General features: G+C 40.0%; 1 protein-coding gene across 1 annotated transcript in view; it reads left to right on the top strand.

The window, feature by feature from the left end:
• The first annotated feature begins 226 nt into the window (after nt 1-226).
• The window catches only part of RGS5 (regulator of G protein signaling 5), a 55,777-nt gene continuing 38,453 nt past the window's right edge, over nt 227-17,550 (top strand). Inside the window, exon 1 of the mRNA XM_045391935.3 lies at nt 227-351. Within this exon, the coding sequence (XP_045247870.2) occupies nt 308-351 (44 nt within the window). The 5' untranslated portion in view covers nt 227-307. The remainder of the gene's footprint in view (nt 352-17,550) is intronic.

Here is a 17,550-nt window from a genome sequence, read left to right as displayed (position 1 = left end):
CCTAACCCCGCCCTGGCCGGTCAGCAAGAGTGTGTTGTGATACGAGCAGATGAAAGCCTTATGCCACAGCAGTGCCTGCAGCAGAGAAAGGATTCCCTCCTCCACCTCAGGCCCCACTGCTGCTGCTCTCCAGCCTGCAGTTTCCTCTAAGGCTCTGGATTGGCTGGAAGAGCAACAGAGGGCTGGGAAAGAGCTTCTATATATACCTCAGAAGGAAAGGCGTCCCGGACAGTTTTGAAGTTTTCAAAGACTGGCTCTGCTGTTAAGAAGTTGTACTTAAAGCGGAGGAGCTAAGCCACCTGCCAAAATGTGCAAAGGACTTGCAGCTTTGCCCCACTCATGCCTGGAAAGGTGAGAACCAAGTTATTTTGGTTTAAGAGATGCAGATTTGGAGAATCTTTACTCAAGGGAGGCTGTCCAGAGGTAATAGAGGTATTGTAGTTTGTGGCTGAGCTGAGGTGAAACAGGTGCTTGACTGTAGACTGGGTATTATCTCTTCTCTGTAAACAATATAGAGACTTTGGAAGATCCAAGCTAGGAGATTAATACAATGTAGAGTATTTCATACATCATTTAATATCCAGAACATCATTTCCTTCAAGGAGACGCCTATTCTATAAGTGCTTATTTAGAGTAAAAACTGTATGGTTAAGGATATAGATTCCAACATCAAACTGTCTAGATTAGAATCCTGGCTCTACTACTTACTATTTGTGTGGCTTGGGGCAATTTATTTAACCTTGATATAGCTCAGTTTCCTTATCTGTAAAATGGAGATACTAAGCGTTCTCTACCTCACAGGCTGGTTATGAGGATTGAATGAATTAATTGTATATGAAGCACTCAGAACCATGTCTGGCACCTAGTAGGACTGTATAAATGTTAGTTTTTATTAATGTACAGGGACTGAGAGAGGGAGGCAAGTTTGCAGTGAGGAAGAGGAAATTTCCCATTGTTCTTTGTTCTCTGACCTCATTAGATAGAAGTAGCTAGATGGCTAGACAGAGAAAAAGCCCTTGGGACACAGGGGTTATTTATTAGCTAGCATTCTTTTTCAGATAAATGCATCAAAATCTTAGAGGCACCCTGGTTTCCCCTAGGCTGGACAATATTCTGGAGAATCCTAGATATCTAGGCTAAGCAAATAGAAGAACAAATATCTTACTTGTTAGAAAACTTAACCAAGTAGGGATGCTTCTCTTTTTATTAAGAATGTATTTGGTTAAATTGGGTTTGATCCCTTGTTATTTAAAGTAAATAAAGAAGATCCTTGCACAGATGTTCATCCCTAAAGCCATTAGCAATATTTGTCTCAGAAGATTTTATTGTTTACTGGGCCATCTATGACTTCTGTCTCGTACAAGTTCAGGTCTTCTTTTTTATGACTTCCACTCTAGAAATAACCTAAAAATAATTTTTAAGGACATAACATTGTAGCATATAATTTTTTCTCCCAACAATACTATCTAGTAACTGAATATGAAACCTCCAGGGAGACTTACTCTTTGAATTAATGACTTTAAAACTTTATTTAAATTATGATTGATAGTAAGAAATATAGTTTACCTAATGACCTTGTGCATACTTACATATTGATAATTAAATAAAAGCATAGAATGTTATTATTGTTTTTAAATTTACATAAAAGAAACTTGTAGCTGTTAAGTTGTAGTAGTTAGATTGTAACTAGGGGATCAATATTGTCCATTGTACCAATCCCGGGGAAGAGGATAGGTTTTAAGGGTGGATACTATTTATTGCTATTAGCCTGTTCTTTCCTCTTACTTACTATATAGAAAGCCTAAGAAATAGGGAGCATTTTCTGTGCCTTCTGTGCCTACTTATTGTTTGAAATTGTGTACTCTTATGTAGTGAATAAATCTTACCTTATTAATTGGCAAACAATTGACTTTAGAATGATTGTAACATCAGTTTGCCAAGCATTTTGTGATTCTATGACACATTGCTTGGCATTTGGTGAGAAATCAATAACATTTCTGTTGAAATTTGCCATGTTCATTATTTTGCTTTATGTGTTCTCATAAATATACATAATATTCACTGGGATATATGGATGGTACATTTCTTTCAATGATTCCTATTACTATGTTATATCTGATTCACTAGCAATATTAATATTGGATCACTTTATCTTTTAATGCACAGTAAATTCTTATGCACCAGGATATAACTAATGTTCATGTAGAATATTAAAGAGTGGTGAGTGGTAAAGGAGTGAGCTTTTTTCCTCATAGATTCACTGAGTCTTTTATTTATTGGAATGTGGTAGAATACTGCAATTATTGTGCGCTGTTACATGTTATTTCATAATCTGTTCTGAATGTAGACAGGGTCATTGTAATTTCTAATTACAATGCTGCCTGAGAAGAATGTTTTGGAGAAATGGAATTGTGGAGCTGTGAAGCTGTTAGCATGTACCCATGGAAAGGGTTTAACACTGTCTATTCTAAGGGGAAGATGATACTTGAATAAATGCTTCCAAATCTGCCTTCCATGGCTCTATTCTCTGACTCCCACCTTCCTCCCCCACACAGGCTCCTGCCTTTGCATTTCTTCTCTCCAAGCCACAAAAGGAACATGGATATGCTTCAATGCTTAGGCAAAAATATTTTAAAATTCATAAAAAATAAATTAGGGCAAAAAACACGCATTATGAAAAATCTGTTTTAAATGAAAAGCTCTGCTGAAGAGTTCAGTTCTAACTTCTATATGGCATTAGAAACGAAATTCAGTTTACAAAAATCTGAATAGCATATCATTATTTATCATAGTGGAAACAGTACTAGTTAAGGAGTAAGGTGCAGACTCAGTTTTGTCGTTATCTGAATTTGTGTCCCTGAGCAAGTTATTTCACTTTCCCAGGACTCAATTTGCTAATTTAATAGGTAAAAGTTGGATTCATTGTTCTCTAATATGTTTTCCAGTTCTAACATAATGTAAACGAAGTGAGGTACGCTTAGTCTCAATGACTACTAAGAGATGTGATTAAAGGAAAATTTTCCTATGTTTCTATAAAAGTTTGAGACCAGGTGGGGTATGGTGGCTCATGCCTATAATCCCCACACTTTGGGAGGCTAAGGCAGGAGGATCCCTTGAGGACAGAAGTTTGAGGCTGCAGTGAGTCATACTGCACCACTGTACCCCAACCTGGGTAACAGAGCAAGAGCCTATCTCTAAAAATCAATCAATTAATTAATGTAAAATAAAAATAAAGTTTGGGAGGAATGAAGAATCAAATAATGAAAAATAATCAAGGACCCAGCCCTGTGCTGAAACCACTGGGCCATGGCAGAAGCAACCTGCTCAGTGATTCTAATGCTGATTTGTAAGAAAGCAATTATGAGAATAATTTGCTTCTTGTAAAGGGAATTGTTTTTGACAGCAACTCTTTATCAGCAAAGAATACAAAATAAACTTTTTTTTAACAACAAAAAGAGAAGTTTTTTTCCATAAGATTAAAAGGTGGAATATATATAATGGGTGAGGATATCCAAAATCTGCCACATAAGGTAAGAACATTTCAACAATTAACAAAGACTCACTTTTTCATGACATGTAAGGAGAAATCTAATCCTAAAAAATATTCCTTTCTGCATGTTTAGGGAAACTTTCAGCCAAAGTCAACTTTGATATATTTGAATAAACTATTCTTTATTTATTTAGATTTTAAGACTATTGCTTATTGAAATTTTAAGTAGGCCTCACATACTTTTATATGTTTGAAGAGGCAAATAATCCAAACATTTGGGCAATGAATAACCATAAGCACACATTTTCTGCCCTCGGCATATTGAAACCTGTACTACATGGGTGAGAATCTTATACTGTCAATGAAAAAGAAAAGAGTTGCATCAATTGAAGATCTTATTTTTGCCCATGATTTTCAAGTTTGAATTTTAGGCTTCTTTTGAAATTTTATTTTATTTTCAGAGTCTGTTGAATTTCTCTAAACAAGTTTACATTTTAAAGTAAATAGTCCTCTTTGGGAAAAGATGAATGTATTATGAAACAAAAAGTGTTACTATTGGCCAGGCACATTACTCCTGCCTGTAATCCCAGCACTTTGGGAGGCCAAGGTGGGAGGATCACTTGAGGCCAGGAGTTTAAGGCCGGCCTGGGCAACACAGGGAGACCCTGTCTCTAAAAAAACAAAAAGCAAAAAGACAGACAACCACAACAACAAAAACACCACAAATATTAGCCAGGCACAGTGGATAGCACCTGTAGTGCCAGCTATTCAGGAGCTGAGGTGAGAGAATTGCTTGAGCCGAGGAGTCTGAGGCTATAGTGAGCTGTGATTGCCACCATTGCACTCCAGCCTGGGTGATGGAGTGAGACCCCGTCTCTGAAAAAAGAGGGTTATTTAAAAAACTGAAAATACTAATAATTGAACTGGTTGCTTTATGTTATGATTACAGCTTTGAATGTTAGGCTTAAAACTGTGTGCTTATAGTTATTCATTGCCCAAAAGTTTTTTGTCTCTTTAAATATATAAAAGTATGTGAGGCCTACTTAAAATTTTAATGAACAATAGGTCTCAAAAATCTAAATATCATCATCATATAAAGGAACCAGTGCAGTTATTCATATTTTAAAGAGCTACAAGCCCTTTGCTACTCTGGGTGACTGGCACAGATCTGCTTTCTGTTTCAGACTAAAAAGGTTGCTAAGGGTATAATGTGCTTAATCCACAGTTCACACAGGGGCTTTTGGCCATCTCAAGGGTGTGTCAATGCGAGGAATTTCAGAAGCAATAGGAAGTAAATGGGAAAGGTAGTTTTCAAACATTTATTATTTTTAAATTTATTTTAAATTTTTCGTTTTAAAAAATTTTGGTTTTAAAATGTATTTTTATTTTACAAAACAATCATTTTCCCCCATGTTCTCTGATTTATGTGGGTCAAGTGTGGACAATTTAGAATAGAAAGGCAGCTAATAAGCAGGACTACTAATGAACTAATCTTCTGAGGCTATTCAACCTTTAAAAGCACTAGAGTGAGTCAAGGTTTCTGGGTTTTCAGGATTAATAAATACAGCCTTTTCCAAAGGCATGAGCACATCCTTGGGCTAATTGTAGAGAAAAGGCAAGCACCAACTGAATTAAAGACTGGCAATTAATTTGAACAACTGATAGCTCAATTGGAGTGAATTGAGGACCATCAAAGAAGCCTGAGAGAGGTCCTAGCAGAGCCTTTGGTTGGGTTTAGGATCATGCTTGCTGAGAATAAGTATGAATTTCAAGCTTACTGTAGCTGATATTCTAGAGACGTCTTGAAAACATTGCAGTGAAACTTTAGAATGTTAAGAAAGTGAATGAACTATTTCATAAAATGTGGAGGGAGATCACTAAGAAACCCATTTATTTTGATTCCTACTGATGAAACAATATCAATGATTTCTCTAGATTGCCTTTCAAACCTGTATACTTGCCTTAGGCATATGGATGAAAGACCCATGCCCTGCTCCCATGGAAATTGAAGCCCAGTTAGGGAAATAAATAAGAAAAAAATTAATGCTCAGTGTTGCAATCCACTATGAAGGAATATATCCATAAAGTGCTAAGAAGCACAGAAGTTGGGGTAGTAGGCGGGGCCCCTAGAGCTTTTGGTGGGCAGGGAAGAATTTATAAGGTTCAAGGATGATGCTTGAACAAAGTCTAAGAGGACAGAGGAGTTAACCAGGTCTAGACAGGAAGAGGAGAGAGAAGGAAGGCCATGTAGGACAAGGGGACAGGCCTGTATGTGCAGAGACCCAGAGATGGGAGGGTGTAGCCAAACTGGCTGATGTTATGACGTCTATGTACAACCTATATTATCTCTCAGAGGCCAGCAAGGAGGGAAACCACTGAGTTTCTAACCACAGTTAACCTCCTGGGCAGCACGCCCTGCATATGGTTCTCTGGGAACTTCCCCAGTGCTCATCTGTTCCCAACTCTGAGGATGGAAGAGATTTATTCAGGGGTAAGATGGTCATCCCCTTTGCCTGAATGATTCAATTACTAAAAAGATAGACTTTATTTGGCATGGTGGGCACCAAATAAACATTTTGTTGAAGGAATGCGTGAATGAATTTACAGCAAATAGAGACAGGAGCACTTCCAGGACAGCTTGGTGTTTTCTCTGCTTTCCTGGGGTATTGGGGAGACCAAGAACAGTATCAGTAGTGACATTTTAGGCCATAATGGGAAAAAGAGTGTGTGTTGCTAGATACAGACAGGTGTCTGCTATGGGAGAAGGGGAGTGGGGATTAGGAGAAAAAGAAAAGTGAAGGAGACTGTCTGCATGTCTATAAGGAGGAAAGCCTTGTTAAAGAGGTGAGTCTTCTTTTAGCTGTAATGATGGTATCCCTTAGGTGAGCTCTAGGAAATTGTACTGCCTGGGCTGTTCCTCATGCAGTTACTGTGGAAGCTTCTTTAGTGAATTACATTCTGTATTCCAGCTAGTTGCCCCTTTCTATTCTTTCTTTCATTTAGTCTGGGTTATGCTGAATCACCACATATCAATTCATAACACTTTTAGATCCCAGAATCTTACATTTTGAAACATCCCTGAAAGGTTATCTAATTTGTTTCTTCTTCTCTAGCAAGGACTACACAATATTATGGGATAGATGATATCTAGGGTGAGAGTTTATTTATGTCTCCGGAGCCAGTGTTAATGGTTTTTGTCTGTACTGCTGACCAGAGAGCAAAGGGGCTAAATTTTAATTAATTCAGTCAGGATCAATAATTAGTAACAGGAACCAGAATATGGCTGGAGGCCAGAAGATAACAGTTTCCTATCTCTTTCCTCCTTTAAAGTTCTAATCAGTTCTCAGATAACATTGTATCTGCACTACTTTGAAGGCTGAGTCACCCAGAGGATAAAGACCGTGAAAGCATGATTGTTTCTAAACATTGGAGAAAGTTACTCTTACGATTACAGGATTCAGGAACAGGAAAGAACATGTGCAGAGTAAGGAAGGATGTGAGCTCACAGTTTCACCCCGGCCTCAAGACCAGCCCTTGAACTGTAATGTGTGGGGTAGAAAGAACAGTGGTCATAACTTCACTTCTATTTCTTCCTTACTGTGTGAACTTTGGGAAGTCACCAAACCTCTCTGAACTTCATTTTCTCATTTGTGAATGAGGATATTTATCTTGTGCTAAAAGAAATAAATGAAATATTATATGTAAGGTGACTAGTTTTTAGTAGAAGGACCCCTGTTAAATAATTATTTTCCTTTTATCTTTCTTTTCCCCTTTGTAGGCAGTGAAGAAAACATAATTAAGTCAGTCAATTATGTGCCAAAGCCTTTGATAAAACTTACTTCTTTTTATCCTTCCTCATCATAACCTCATCTTTTTAAAAATAATAAAGATAAATTTATAAAATAGTACAGTATTTTAAAAATACTTTACCCGTATTTTTTCAACATATATAGTCTTAAAATTATTATTGTTACTTTTGTTTCAGTAGTTTTTGGGGTACAGTTGGTGTTTGGTTACATGAATAAGTTCTTTAGTGGTGATTTCTGAGATTGCAGTGCACCCTTCACCCAAGCACTGCATACTGTAGCCTATAGGCAGTCTTTTATCCCTCATCCCCTTTCACCCTTACCCCTTGATTCCCCACAGTCCATTATATCACTCTTATTCCTTTGCGTCCTAATAGCTTAGCTCCCACTTATAAGTGAGAATATACAATATCTGGTTTTCCATTCCTGAGTTACTTCACTTAGAATGATAGCCTCCAGCTCCACCCAAATTGCTGCAAAAGACATTATTCCATTCTAATATACAACATGGTGTATGTATAGCACATTTTCTTTATCCACTTGCTGGTTGATGGGCATGTAGGTTAGTTCTATATCTTTGCAACTGCAAATTGTGTTGCTGTAAACATGCATGTGCATATGTCTTCATATAATGACTTCTTTTCCTTTGGGCGGACACTGGATTGGGATTGCTGGATCAAATGGTAGTTCTACTTTTAGTTCTTTTTTTTTTTTTTTTTTTTTTTTGAGACGGAGTCTCGCTCTGTCGCCCAGGCTGGAGTGCAGTGGCCGGATCTTCGCTCACTGCAAGCTCCGCCTCCCGGGTTCACGCCATTCTCCTGCCTCAGCCTCCCGAGTAGCTGGGACTACAGGTGCCCGCCGCCTCACCCGGCTAGTTTTTTGTATTTTTTAGTAGAGACGGGGTTTCACCGTGTTAGCCAGGATGGTCTTGATCTCCTGACCTCGTGATCCGCCCGTCTCGGCCTCCCAAAGTGCTGGGATTACAGGCTTGAGGCACCGCGCCCAGCCTTCTACTTTTAGTTCTTTAAGGACTCCCCATACTGTTTTCCATAGAGGTTGTACTAATTTATATTCCCACCAGCAGTGTAAAAGTGTTCCCTTTTTACCACATCCAACATCTACATCACAACATCTACAGTAGTGCCAACATCTACTGTTTTTTGACTTTTTTTTTTTTTTTTTTTAATGGAGTCTCACTCTGTCGCCCAGGCTGGAGTGCAGTGGCCGGATCTCGGCTCACTGCAAACTTCACCTCCCGGGTTCACGCCATTCTCCTGCCTCAGCCTCCCCAGTAGCTGGGACTACAGGCGCCCGCCACCACGCCCAGCTAATTTTTTTGTATTTTTAGTAGAGACGAGGTTTCACCGTGTTAGCCAGGATGGTCTGGATATTCTGACCTCGTGATCCGCCCACCTTGGCCTCCCAAAGTGCTGGGATCACAGGCGTGAGCCACCGCGCCTAGCCTGTTTTTTGTCTTTTTAATTATCAACATATATTTCTTCTTACAAAACATATCAACTCTTTACAAAACAATAAAGACTCATTAAAAACCATGATCATACTTAAAAATTAACAATAATTCTATAATTCACTGAATATCCAGTAAGAATCAAAATATTTTCAATGCTCTTTTCTCAATTGGATTTTTTGTATTATGACCCCAAAATGTTCACACATTGAGACTTCTTAATCTTATATCTCTCTTGGTCAATAGCCTTCCTGTTTATTCTTTTTTTTTTTAAATTTATTTATTTATTTATTTTTATTATTATTATACTTTAAGTTCTAGGGTACATGTGCATAACGTGCAGGTTTGTTACATATGTATACTTGTGCCATGTTGCTGTGCTGCACCCATCAACTCATCAGCACCCAACAACTCGTCATTTACATCAGGTATAACTCCCAATGCAATCCCTCCCCCCTCCCCCCTCCCCATGATAGGCCCCGGTGTGTGATGTCCCCCTTCCCGAGTCCAAGTGATCTCATTGTTCTTTCTTTGCAATTTATTCGTAAAACACAGTCTTTTTAGACACAAGCCTAAGGGGCTATATAACATGTGGGAAAGGTACTAGATGGGGAATACAGGCATCTGAGCTGTAACACTGGCTTCTACTACCCGGTGGAGGATAAGTCATGTGCCAGTTCCCCTCTCCAAGTATCACTATTACATTTGTAATAAGACGTGATCAATTATATGGTCCTTTATACTCCTTCTAGCTCCAACACCTACTTATTCTGAATTGGGACACCATGAATTTTGAGAAAATAATCCATTTTTATTCTAAATTCGTATCTCATCTAAGTCATATAGGAAGGCCTGGGAAACAAACTTCCAAATGTAGCTTAAAAGAAGCAATCGGCCGGGCACAGTCGCTCATGCCTGTAATCTCAGCACTTTGGGAGGCCGAGGCAGGCGGATCACCTGAGGTCAGGAGTTCGAGAGCCGCCTGGCCAATATAGTGAAACCCTGTCTCTACTAAAATATACAAAAATTATCCGGGCGTGTTGGCAGGCGACTTAATACCCCCTACTTGTGAGGCAGAGGCAGGAGAATAATTTGAACCCGGGAGGCAGAGATTGCAATGAGCTGAGATTGAGCCATTGCACTCAAACTTGGGGGTAAGAGTGAGACTTCTCTCAAAACAAAACAAAAAAAAAGCAATCAATTAAATATGTGCAATTTTCTTCCCATAATTTTTAAAAATCTCAATGGACTCAATTAAGAACCCCATATGTCTTTAAAAGACTTGTGATAAGTTCAGAATATACTCCCAATTTGTGAAAAGTATATATTAATATGCAGTGGAAAGTGATTCTGTTTTATTTTGGTGAATTCTATGAAGAAAAAGTTTCTTGTACAATTTGAGGATGAATTAGAATCTGAATCTAACAGTGTATGATGCTTGCACTTCATTTACAGTAACTTCATTTTTTCTTCTTCAAGTGTGTAAGGTCATTGAGGGCAAGATAAAAAAGTAAACACAGACGCATCTGACTTCGGGGGTGTGACACCACTGACTACATTTATACAACACTACATTTTCTCCAGTGGGAAATGGTGGCCCACTCCTGCCCTTCTGAATGCTGCTTAGAGGTAAACTTGTCATTTGCCTTAACAGTGGAAAAGTTTTCATCTTAGAGGATGGGATGAGAAGGGTATGTCAGGGTTTCTAGGCCTTTACATAATTAACCAATTTTCATCTGCCATCTGGGTAGATCATGGAGTACTGACAATTCTTGGAAGTGCTGTGAAGACTGCTGACTGCATAAATCCATGTCAGGCGTGTATATGCTCAGCAACTGCAAATTCCAACCAGGTTAGGCACATATAGTTTGCCTCCAGACTAGGCATTAGAAATTGGGTCTTTCCTGGAAAATCTGTAGGTGTGGTCAACCTAATTATAGGATGCATGCATTATCAACACAGCTAATCCATGTGTGTTTTTAGGCTTATTTACCCTGACTGTAGAGCTCCTGAAAAGTCCAGAGTATTTATTTGCAAGGCGTTCCATTCAATTGCCATGCCTAGGTAAAATAACAACCTGATTTTTTTTTTCTCCTTCAAAAAGAAAATATTTCAATGTTTAAAGGAATTGGCCAAGCAGCTTTTGAATACTTTGGACAGTAGATACTTGATGATCATGTTGGTTTCATGAATAGTAAGTGAGGCTAAGACCTTTATTCTATATTCTCCATGTTTTCCTTCCTGTTTCCCCAGGCACTGCTCAAAACAGCACCTAGCCCATCTGAACAGATCATTTAGAGACTTAAAACTCTACATTCTAGAAAGACATTGGAACTATCATATTAGAGTCAGAAGAAGAAAAGCAACACAAAATAAAGTACTTGTAAAAATGTGAAGGGCTCTCCTTCGCAAGTGTTTGTTATTATTAGCAAAGTGTGTGGAGCTGTTTTGGTCAAGCTTCCACTTCTTGATATTTTCTTGTGCCGAACATCTGTTTCTTGATGAGGCACTTGTCTATGGGATTCAGGAAGTTTAGAAAGAATCAAGATGTTCCATTAAAAAATAGCTTCCTGTATTTTGGCAAGTTATTTTAAGTGATAGTTTATGAGAGATATCCAGTGAATGGGAGTGTGAGACCACATAACCTGTGTACTTGGGACAAGGTCAACAATGCAGGTCACACTGAAGACTTTCCCAGAGGATCTGGTGGTCTGATGCTTTCTGGATGACAAGCTTCCAGAGTCTTAAATCTTGCTTCTGAATCACCGAAGTGCAAAACAAGATGTCATTTGAACACACACATGCATGTGCATGCACACACACTTACACACATGTACCCTCAATATTGTTTATGACTTGGATAAAAGATGCATTTTTTGTTGAAATCAGAGATTTGTGCACACAAACTGAAAGTGTAGCTGGGCCTGGTAGGAAGAAACATTTTTTCTTTCACAAAGATGAATGTAGATTGATGGGAAGTTTTTCCACCTTAGGCAAATAGGTATTTTCTATCTTCATAGTTTGGATTTTACAGTAAGTGGGAAAAACAAACTTTTTTTCTCTCCTCACACAACACTTCACTTCTGACACCCAATGTGTGGATTTTCCCCACCAAGAAATTCTCCAGCTTTTTGTAGGCACCGTGTGTTCTACAATTCAATTCAACTCTGACGCTATCTACTTGGAGTTAACGTCATATCCCACAGGTTAAGGGCTCAGCCCCACAAGACTGGCCCCTACTTCAGATGCCAGTTGCAAGTTCAGCTATAAATTGGGGTTTCCTGTAATCCCTTCTTTAGCTTCAATAATTTATATAATGTCTCATAAGACACAGGAAAACATTTTTACTTTTACTGATTTATCATAAGGGCTATTGCAAAAGATACAATTGCAAAGGATACAGTTGAACAACCAGATGAGGAGGTACACAGAGCAAGGTATATGGGAAGGGGCACAGAGCCTCTGTGACTTCTTCGGGTACAGCACCCTCCCAGCCCCTTGATGCATTCTTGTTCACCAACCCAGAAGCTCTCTGAACCCTGCATTTTAGAGATTTTTATGGGGGCTTCATTACTTAGTATAATTGATTATTAACTCAATCTCCAGCCCCTCTTTTCTCCCCAGAGGAAGCTTTGTTGAAAGCTCCAAGCTTCTAATCATGGTTTGTTTTTTCTAGTGACCAACCCTTATCCAGGAGGCCACCAAGAGTTGCCTCATTAGAGCAAAACACAGTCCTCTTACCCAGGAATTTCCAAGGGATTTAGGAGCTCTGTGTAAAGAACCAAGGTCAAAAACCAAGTATTAGAACAAAAGACGCTCCTAGCACCCTTATCAGTCAGGAAATTAGAAGAGTTTTAGCAACTTTGTGCCAGGAGTTTATGGCCAGAGACCGGGGTTAGACTATGGCATAATAAGAAACGCACTCATGAAGGTAGTAAGCCAGCCCTTCATGCCTTCACTGCTCCCATTTTAGACAACCAATGTTTCAGTTACTTGTTTCACTTCTCCATTAAACTGTTACTCTGAGGAGGATATCTATCTGCTCATTGTTGGACATTACAGGCTATACAGTGTGTTCGTTGGTCTGAATAAATGATGGCTGGCTACCCAAATTGCTGCACTATCTTCTTTTTTTTTTTTTAAATAGCATTTTGAGCATTTGCATCTGACACTTCATAAGTGAAACGCTCTCTAGGGTCAGAGGCTATTCCTGTCAAGACCCATTTGTAGCCCTCCAAGGCTACTGGCATCAGTCTCACTTGCCAGCTATGTCCATGCCCTTACCACCAGGGAATCTGCCACAGCCATCGGCAGTCTCTGTCTCTTTTGCTGACAAACTGGACAGTTCTTACTGGCATTTTGTTTTTCAGAGTGTGCAAGAAGAGTATGTCCAGATTTAGTCCATCTCTGCCTTGCTGTAGTACTCCCATATCCACTCATTTCATGGACCCAGGTGGCCACCACAGGAGAGCACACAGGGATATATATATGTATTGATCCAATCACCTTTCAAACCTGAAAGGGACTTCTGATGGCCATCAGCATGTTGTACTTTAATGAACCCCTTGAATTCCCATAGTAGTTTCCATAGAGCTGTGCCCCATGTGGGCATCCCTTTAATGGGCTAGGCTTCCACTGACCATATGGCCAGGCAATTGGCCACTGCCCATGAGTCAGTAAAAACTGAAACACAGAGGCTTTAATCATTGTTAAATTATTCCATCATTGCTAGGAAAACAACATGCAATTCAGCCCACTGGGCTCACCTATTTTTATCTTCTTTGATAGGAGTGACAGTTTTCCAACAGGATGCTGTCCATACACCTTGGAACTACTGTCCACAAACCAAATAACTCTGTTAGTGAGTCGAGCACTGTTTATAGGGTATTGTCTAAATGATGATAGAGTTTGGCAGCTCCTCACACAGTTCCACAGTCAGTCCTAGGGTAAAAGGGGCTCCCTGCTGGTATCTTCTCCTTGCATTCTCCAGGTAGTATGATCCTGTGTAAGATCCTGTTCATTTTACTATGGAACTTTTCCAGGCATTTCCATCCCCGTTAGAGTGTTTCTCTGATATCACCAAGACACCATGGGTATTTCAGGTTTCAAGATTATTTTATGCCCTTCAGTTATAGAGGCAGTTTCAATTAATGTCCAATAGCAAGCTAATAATTGACCCTCAAATGGAAATTCTGTAGTCCAAAGTCCTCGTAGTTGTCATGGGGAGGCACTCAAAGGCTTTTGCTATAAGCCTTAGTCTATGCTCTGTATAGGGCTTTCAAACAAAGTCTCTGTGCATTCAGCCTCTACTCTATATTGCTTGGGCTTGAGCAATCTTATTGGTTCTAATTTAGCATGTTCAATTAGCATTGTTTGGAAAGCAGATTTACATGTCTTCTGTGTTACAATACTAGGTCGGGGAAATACTCTCCAGTCAGATACAATGTTGATCCCCATAATATAACCACTTCACACAGAGCCTGCTTAAACATTCCAACTTTCCTAATTCTATCACATTCAAATATTCTCATAATTCTATCAAATTTCAATTCTATCAAATCTCAAATTTTTCTGTTCTCTCAATTTCATTGTAGCCTAAGTGAGGACATTACCAGTGGGTTTTGGTACCACGGTGCATAAGACTCCTGTTTCTAGGAGCTCTGGAAACTTTCTTCTCCACTCTCTGACCATTTACCCACTCATAGCAAAAGGCTTTGGGTTCCCACAAGGGGGTCGAGCCTGGAGACCCTGACCCCTTTGTCAATCTTTATCTCAATTGAGTGGTCTCACTTTTGCTCCAAGCAATTGGAGGTCATATTTCTCCTTGTAATCTTAGTCTTCTGGCTTTTTAAACTTCTCCTAACTGGGGTAGATGGAAGGACTTGGTTAGGGCTCTTTAATCACCAGAGATCGCTTTGATCACAAACTTTGACAGTGTTGTATTAAGACCCTTGTTTTAACCCCATCAATGTTTGCTGTATTCATTGCACTTCTTAATAACCATCTAAAGATTTTATCATGCTTGCATGAGTCCCATTTTACATCTCTTTATTTTTCTGTTTGTTTTGCTCCATTTAATCACCTAATGTCTTAATATTTTAAACATTTTTACCTTGTTGGGAAGAGTTGGGATGAGTTCCTTGACTCTTCCTTCTGCCCTTTGCCGTCCTCTTGTTAACTACTCATATCATTTTTATTAGTATATGTACAACCCATGAGGGGAAGCCAAGATAGCAAATTCAATAAATCTTCCTAGATTGTCGTTTACTTTTGCCACAGTAAGATTATATGGAGTGCCCATGCAAATGGTGCTTTCTTACCCACAGCATTTACCATGTCCTGGGAACCCAGGCATATTCAGTGAGTGAATAACCTGATTATCACCAGACAGTCCCACATGGCTCTCACTCTAAGCAGAGCAGCTGCTTCATCTGGGCTGTTCTAGATGTCATTTATGTGGGGAAAGGAACAGTTCATTTTCTTGGGACAGACAGACCTTACAACCTTACAGTAGCTTTTTTCTTTTTTGTTTGACACGGAGTCTTGCTCTGTTGCCAGGCTGGTGTGCAGTTGTGTGATCTCGGCTCACTGCAACCTCTGCCTCCCGGGTTTAAGTGATTCTCCTGCCTCAGCCTCCCAACTAACTGAGACTATGGGCGTGTGTCACCATGCCCAGCTAATTTTTGAATTTTTAATAGAGACAGGGTTTCACCTCATTGGCCAGGATGGTCTTGATCTCTTGACCTCATGATCTGCCCAGCTCGGCCTCCCAAAGTGCTGGGATTACAGGCGTGAGCCACCACGCCCAGCCACAGTAGCTTTTCTCTAGTTCACCAGGTTGCCTCTTCCCTCAGGAATAACCTCCTGTGTCTCTGGATCCTGTTTTACCTTTTGTGATTATCTCATCATGAGCTGTGGGTCCAGAATCGACCCCAAATCCATTTTAGTAAAGGTTCTTCAGGAAGCTGATGATACCAATCTACAAAATGAAGGAACTCCTTCACACTATATTCCCTGGTTTCAGTAGTTCCTGGGTTGTGCCCTCTCCCTGTTGACTATCTTTTGGGTTACCAGAGGGCTCACAGGTAGTTCTGTTGTTCTGCATAATTTTTCCTTTTGTGGGTGCCTTTCAGGATAGTGGCTAAAGCACAGACAAACTCATGCCTAAACTTGGTCCAACACTGAGATCTAACCCAGCACTTTGAATTTAGTTATTAAAGATAACAATGACCAGGGGATTGTATGCTTAGCATACCTCTTCTTAGTTTGTATTTCCTTACATATCCAATGAACCAGCTCCTCAGGAGTCAGATCTACCACCATTTCTAAACTCCATTGATAACTCTGGCTTTTAGCAACTGAGTGCAGTGCAGCTGCAGTTTCATACTATGTCAGAAAAACTCTCCTCAAGCTGTGTTTTCCGTCTGCTCTCACACCACCACAACAATCATCAAGACGACTCCTGCGACTTCTGGCAAAACTCCCACACATCAAGCACTGGACACCAGCTGAGTGTCCTCCAGTTCAATTCCAGCACTATCTACGCAGAGATAGTGTCAAATCCCAGGTTGAGGGCTCAGTCCCACAAGACCGCTCCCCCTACCAGTGGTAAGTTTGCACCTCTGGAACTTCTGACAAACTGACTTCAAGTTAAGGTTCTCAGGACCCCTCTTTGGGTTCGACTAATTTGCTGGAGTGGCTCACAGAACTCAGGGAAACACTTAACGTTTACTGGTTTATTATAAAGGATATTGGAAGGGATACAGAAGAAGAGACACTAGGGTGAGGCATGGGGGAGGGGCGCGGAGTTCCCATGCCCTCCCTGGTGTGCCACCCTCTGGGAACCTCCAGGTGTCCAGCTATCCGGAAGCTCCCTGAACCCACTTCTCTTGGGCTTTTATAAGAAGTGTTTCTTATGCCAGGGTATGAGGCGGGACCTCTCAGGGGAGTGTCTTAAGACCCACAGTCACAAAGGTGGGAGAAGACTAGAGTCCTGCCTGTGGTAGGTGAAAGGAAGGCTGGAAAGAGATTCTGTTTCCTAAGGCCTAACACACCCATTATCACAAAAGACTGTAACAAGGGCTATGGGAATTATGAACCGGGAACCTTGGACAAAAAACCAATATAGGTGACTAGGGGGCCATAGCCGTTCTCATTTAGCTGGCAAGATTGAGAAAAATGCAAATAAGGTTTTCTCAAATGCTAATCTAAGAGTTAAAATAACTTTTATTTTATTTTTAAAAATTTCCCTCTAATCTGTTATCTTCTGGATCCACTAAGTATAGCTCAGTTTTTATCTCCCTTCCTGGTCCAGATGGGGCCCTGATGTTTGTAATTATGCTGAAATGTGAGTGCAGATGGCTGGAGTGCAGCTGAGGGAAAGGGATACGTAACTGCCATTAGCTACTTATGGAAAAGATTTTATTAAATGGATTCTGGCTCAAGAGCATGAAAAAGAAAAGAATACCAAAGACAGTTGACAATTATGACAGACTAGGAATGAGTGCCTAGCACAATTTTGATCACACAGAGGCATGTAATAAAAGTCTATTGAATGGAATTGATAGATTCTGCTCCTTATATGGGATGTGAATTTTTTCCCCTTTCTCTAATATGACCAGTTTAGAATCACAGACTGAGAATTGATTCAGGGTAACAAACCAATTCCTTCCTTTTTTTTTTTTTTTTTTTTTTTGAGACGGAGTCTCGCTCTGTCACCCAGGCTGGAGTGCAGTGGCCGGATCTCAGCTCACTGCAAGCTCCGCCTCCCGGGTTCACGCCATTCT

The sequence above is a fragment of the Macaca fascicularis genome, chromosome 1 (assembly GCF_037993035.2).
Source record: "Macaca fascicularis isolate 582-1 chromosome 1, T2T-MFA8v1.1".
NCBI classification, from domain to species: domain Eukaryota; kingdom Metazoa; phylum Chordata; class Mammalia; order Primates; family Cercopithecidae; genus Macaca; species Macaca fascicularis.
This window is presented reverse-complemented; position numbering and strand designations above follow the sequence as displayed.